Raw genomic sequence first — 6,054 nt, forward strand, 5'->3', positions numbered from 1 at the left:
GCTCGGCCATTGAGGACTGAGATGAGGAGGAATTTCTTCACTCAGAGGGGGGTGAATCTTTGGAATTCTCTGCCCCAGAGGGCCATGGAGGCTCAGTCCTTGAGTCTATTCAAGGCTGGGATCGATAGATTGTTGGATATTAAGGGAATCGAGGGATACGGGGATCGGGCCGGAAAGTGGAACTGAGGTCGAAGATCAGCCGTGATCTCATTAAATGGTGTAACAGACTCGAGGGGCCGAATGGGCCTCCTCCTGTTCCTGTGTAACAGACTCGAGGGGCTGAATGGGCCTCCTCCTGTTCCTGTGTAACAGACTCGAGGGGCTGAATGGGCCTCCTCCTGTTCCTGTGTAACAGACTCGAGGGGCTGAATGGGCCTCCTCCTGTTCCTGTGTAACAGACTCGAGGGGCTGAATGGGCCTCCTCCTGTTCCTGTGTAACAGGCTCGAGGGGCTGAATGGGCCTCCTCCTGTTTGTGTGTAACAGGCTCGAGGGGCTGAATGGGCCTCCTCCTGTTCCTGTGTAACAGGCTCGAGGGGCTGAATGGGCCTCCTCCTGTTCCTGTGTAACAGGCTCGAGGGGCTGAATGGGCCTCCTCCTGTTCCTGTGCAACAGGCTCGAGGGGCTGAATGGGCCTCCTCCTGTTCCTAATGTAACAGACTCGAGGGGCTGAATGGGCCTCCTCCTGTTCCTAATGTAACAGGCTCGAGGGGCTGAATGGGCCTCCTCCTGTTCCTAATGTAACAGGCTCGAGGGGCTGAATGGGCCTCCTCCTGTTCCTAATGTAACAGGCTCGAGGGGCTGATTGGGCCTCCTCCTGTTCCTGTGTAACAGGCTCGAGGGGCTGAATGGGCCTCCTCCTGTTCCTGTGTAACAGACTCGAGGGGCTGAATGGGCCTCCTCCTGTTCCTGTGCAACAGGCTCGAGGGGCTGAATGGGCCTCCTCCTGTTCCTGTGTAACAGGCTCGAGGGGCTGAATGGGCCTCCTCCTGTTCCTGTGTAACAGGCTCGAGGGGCTGAATGGGCCTCCTCCTGTTCCTGTGTAACAGGCTCGAGGGGCTGAATGGCCTCCTCCTCTTCCTGTGTAACAGGCTCGAGGGGCTGAATGGGCCTCCTCCTGTTCCTAATGTAACAGGCTCGAGGGGCTGAATGGGCCTCCTCCTGTTCCTGTGTAACAGGCTCGAGGGGCTGAATGGGCCTCCTCCTGTTCCTGTGTAACAGGCTCGAGGGGCTGAATGGGCCTCCTCCTGTTCCTGTGTAACAGGCTCGAGGGGCTGAATGGGCCTCCTCCTGCTCCTGTGTAACAGGCTCGAGGGGCTGAATGGGCCTCCTCCTGTTCCTGTGTAACAGGCTCGAGGGGCTGAATGGGCCTCCTCCTGTTTGTGTGTAACAGGCTCGAGGGGCTGAATGGGCCTCCTCCTGTTCCTGTGTAACAGGCTCGAGGGGCTGAATGGGCCTCCTCCTGTTCCTGTGTAACAGGCTCGAGGGGCTGAATGGGCCTCCTCCTGTTCCTGTGCAACAGGCTCGAGGGGCTGAATGGGCCTCCTCCTGTTCCTAATGTAACAGACTCGAGGGGCTGAATGGGCCTCCTCCTGTTCCTAATGTAACAGGCTCGAGGGGCTGAATGGGCCTCCTCCTGTTCCTAATGTAACAGGCTCGAGGGGCTGAATGGGCCTCCTCCTGTTCCTAATGTAACAGGCTCGAGGAACTGAATGGGCCTCCTCCTGTTCCTGTGTAACAGGCTCGAGGGGCTGAATGGGCCTCCTCCTGTTTTTGTGTAACAGGCTCGAGAGGCTGAATGGGCCTCCTCCTGTTCCTGTGTAACAGACTCGAGGGGCTGAATGGGCCTCCTCCTGTTCCTGTGTAACAGGCTCGAGGGGCTGAATGGGCCTCCTCCTGTCCCTGTGTAACAGGCTCGAGGGGCTGAATGGGCCTCCTCCTGTTCCTGTGTAACAGGCTCGAGGGGCTGAATGGGCTCCTCCTGTTCCTATATTCCAAGGTGAAGGGGTGATTCGATATAGAGTGTTGAAAAGTATGAACACTTTCGATGGAATCAATCAGGAGAACCCTTTCCCACTGGAGTCACCAGTAGAGTGGACACGGGAGAACCAGTGGATGTGGTGTATTTGGACTTTCAAAAGGCTTTTGACAAGGTCCCACACAAGAGATTGGTGTGCAAAATCAAAGCACATGGTATTGGGGGTAATGTCCTGACGGGGATAGAGAACTGGTTGGCAGACAGGAAGCAGAGAGTCGCGATAAACGGGTCCTTTTCAGAATGGCAGGCAGTGACTAGTGGGGTGCCGCAGGGCTCAGTGCTGGGACCCCAGCTATTTACAATATACATCAATGATTTAGACGAGGGGATTAAATGTAGTATCTCCAAATTTGCGGATGACACTAAGTTGGGTGGCAGTGTGAGCTGCGAGGAGGATGCTATGAGGCTGCAGGTTGACTTGGACAGGTTAGGTGAGAGGGCAAATGCATGGCAGATGCAGTATAATGTGGATAAATGTGAGGTTATCCACTTTGGTGGTAAAAACAGAGAGACAGACTATTATCTGAATGGTGACAGATTAGGAAAAGGGGAGGTGCAACGAGACCTGGGTGTCATGGTACATCAGTCATTGAAGGTTGGCATGCAGGTACAGCAGGCGGTTAAGAAAGCAAATGGCATGTTGGCCTTCATAGCGAGGGGATTTGAGTACAGGGGCAGGGAGGTGTTACTACAGTTGTACAGGGCCTTGGTGAGGCCACACCTGGAGTATTGTGTACAGTTTTGGTCTCCTAACCTGAGGAAGGACATTCTTGCTATTGAGGGAGTGCAGCGAAGGTTCACCAGACTGATTCCCGGGATGGCGGGACTGACCTATCAAGAAAGACTGGATCAACTGGGTTTGTATTCACTGGAGTTTAGAAGAATGAGAGGGGATCTCATAGATACTTATAAAATTCTGACGGGACGTGACAGGTTAGATGCAGGAAGAATGTTCCCGATGTTGGGGAAGTCCAGAACCAGGGGTCACACAGTCTAAGGATAAGGGGTAAGCCATTTAGGACCGAGATGAGGAGAAACTTCTTCACCCAGAGAGTGGTGAACCTGTGGAATTCTCTACCACAGAGAGTTGTTGAGGCCAATTCACTAAATATATTCAAGAGGGAGTTAGATGTGGCCCTTACGGCTAAAGGGATCAAGGGGTATGGAGGGATCAAGGGGTATGGAGAGAAAGCAGGAACGGGGTACTGAGGGAATGATAAGCCATGATCTTATTGAATGGTGGTGCAGGCTCGAAGGGCCCGGATGGCCTGCTCCTGCACCTCTTTCCTTTGTTCCTGTTTCGCATGAATGCAAGTTGTTCTTGAGTCCCGCTATTTTCTCCTTTGAGGAAAAAAAATAAAGCTGTCTGCCTCTCTTGCAGGGACGCTGGCTCGTTGTGCAGGGGACGACGCCTGGATTTCTTGCGGTGAATCCGGTTCAGACCCGATCCAGTGGACGAGGCAATGGCCGCCCCCCAGCAACAAAACGTCATGGTGGCTGTTCAGCCGGGTGGTGCTGCGCCGGGGCTACGGCGTCACGCTGAGGAAGGGAGCCTCCATCACCATCCTCAGCCTGCGTTACCAGGACGCCGGTCGCTACCTCTGCCACCATAACGCGACGGTGCACAGCATGGAGCTGCGCGTGGTGGGGCCAGGTACAGGGGGGGGAATGAATTGTCGTCGCCCGGACACCCCCTCCCGCCGTCTCCCCTCCCCCTGCCCCAAACACCCCCATCCGTGCCCCTTCCTCCCCCCCCCCCCAAAATCAGACTGAACCATTCCCAACTCTCTCCCGACTGATCTCCGTAACCATCAACTCGTCTGAAATTCACACACCGGCCTCTCGTGTCCCAACGCCCCCCCCCCGGAGACCTGTTCACGCCCCCATCATGCTCCCTGCCCCTTGTTCCATGCTGATCTCCACTGACACCCCCCTTCCCCCCCCCCCACCCCACAACACCCCGAGTTTCAAATTCTGCATCCTCCTGTTCAGACCCATTCAGAGCCCTCGCCCCCCCCTCCATATCCCGGTCACCTCCTCCAGCACCTACACCCCCTCCCTATCTCTGTAACCCCCTCCAGCCCCTACACCCCTCCCTATCTCCGTAACCCCCTCCAGCCCCGACACCCCTCCATATCCCGGTCACCTCCTCCAGCCCCTACACCCCTCCATATCCCGGTCACCTCCTCCAGCCCCTACACCCTCCCTATCTCCGTAACCTCCTCCAGCCCCTACACCCCCCCTATCTCTGTAACCTCCTCCAGCCCCTACACCCCTCCCTATCTCTGTAACCTCCTCCAGCCCCTACACCCCTTCCCTATCTCTGTAACCTCCTCCAGCCCCTACACCCCTCCCTATCTCTGTAAACTCCTCCAGCCCCTACACCCCTCCCTATCTCTGTAACCTCCTCCAGCCCCTACACCCCTCCCTATCTCTGTAACCTCCTCCAGCCCCTACACCCCTTCCCTATCTCTGTAACCCCCTCCAGCCCCTACACCCCTCCCTATCTCTGTAACCTCCTCCAGCCCCACAACCCTCCCTATCTCTGTAACCCCCTCCAGCCCCTACACCCCTCCCTATCTCTGTAACCTCCTCCAGCCCCACAACCCTCCCTATCTCTGTAATCTCCTACAGCCCCTACACCCCTCCCTATCTCTGTAACCTCCTCCAGCCCCTACACCCCTCCCTATCTCTGTAACCCCCTCCAGCCCCTACACCCCTCCCTATCTCTGTAACCTCCTCCAGCCCCTACACCCCTCCCTATCTCTGTAATCTCCTCCAGCCCCTGCACCCCTCCCTATCTCTGTAACCTCCTCCAGCCCCTACACCCCTCCCTATCTCTGTAACCTCCTCCAGCCACACAACCCCCCCGCGATCTCTGCACTCCTCAAATTCTACCCTCTTGAGCATCCCTGATTATAATCGCTCCACCATCGGTGCCTTCAGCTGCCTGGGCCCCAAGCTCTGGAACTCCCTCCCTAAACCCCTCCACCTCTCTCTCTCCCCTTTTAACACGCTCTTCAAAACCGATCTCTTCGAGCTGGGTCACCTCTCCTTATACCTCCTTGTACATGAAACACAAAAGGATAGTATGCAGGTACAGCAAGTGATCAGGAAGGGCCAATGGTATCTTGGCCTTTATTGCAAAGGGGGATGGAGTATAAAAGCAGGGAAGTCTTGCTCCAGTTATACAGGGTATTGGTGAGGCCACACCTGGAGTACTGCGTGCAGTTTTGCTCTCTGTATTTACGAAAGGATACACTTGCTTTGGAGGCAGTTCAGAGAAGGTTCACTCGGTTGATTCCGGGGATGAGGGGGTTGACTTATGAGGAAAGGTTGAGGAGGTTGGGCCTCTACTCATTGGAGTTCAGAAGAATGAGAGGTGATCTTATGGAAACGTATCAGATTATGAGGGGGGCTCGACAAGGTGGATGCAGAGAGGATGTTCCCACTGATGGGGGAGACTAGAACTAGGGGGCATGGTCTTAGAATAAGGGGCCGCCCATTTAAAACTGAGATGAGGAGGAATTTCTTCTCTCGGAGGGTTGTAAATCTGTGGAATTCTCTGCCCCAGAGAGCTGTGGAGGCCGGGACATTGAATATATTTAAGGTGGAGATAGACAGATTTTTGAGCGATAAGGGAGTGAAGGGTTATGGGGAGCGGGCGGGGAAGTGGAGCTGAGTCCATGATCGGATCAGCCCATGGTCGTATTAAATGGTGGAGCAGGCTCGAGGGGCCGAATGGCCGACTCCTGCTCCTGTTCCTGATAAAGGTGAGGGATTGACAGGGTTACGGAGATCTTGTGACGCGTGGGACCAATCACGACTGTTACTTCCTAAACACCCGCCTCTCTTCACAGGTATCTTGGCCTTCCTGCTGAAGTGGTGGATTCTACTGGTAACGATCACAGGCTCGATGTGTCTCTACTGCCTGCTCCTGTGTTGTTTTCACACAGTCCGACACCGTTAAGTCTCGATGCGTGCCTTTTGCTGACTCGCGCTCGGTCATTCCGCTCGC

The 6,054-nt window shown here is 55.4% G+C and overlaps 1 protein-coding gene across 1 annotated transcript in view; it reads left to right on the forward strand.

Moving 5' to 3' along the window:
* The window catches only part of LOC139242091 (uncharacterized), a 14,926-nt gene extending 8,872 nt beyond the window's left edge, over positions 1-6,054 (forward strand). The window contains exons 4-5 of the mRNA XM_070870237.1: positions 3,418-3,690; positions 5,897-6,054. Coding sequence (XP_070726338.1) covers positions 3,418-3,690; positions 5,897-6,006 — 383 coding nt within the window. The 3' untranslated portion in view covers positions 6,007-6,054. The remainder of the gene's footprint in view (positions 1-3,417; positions 3,691-5,896) is intronic.

This window comes from Pristiophorus japonicus, unplaced genomic scaffold, assembly GCF_044704955.1.
Source record: "Pristiophorus japonicus isolate sPriJap1 unplaced genomic scaffold, sPriJap1.hap1 HAP1_SCAFFOLD_1214, whole genome shotgun sequence".
Classification (NCBI taxonomy): Eukaryota; Metazoa; Chordata; class Chondrichthyes; family Pristiophoridae; genus Pristiophorus; species Pristiophorus japonicus.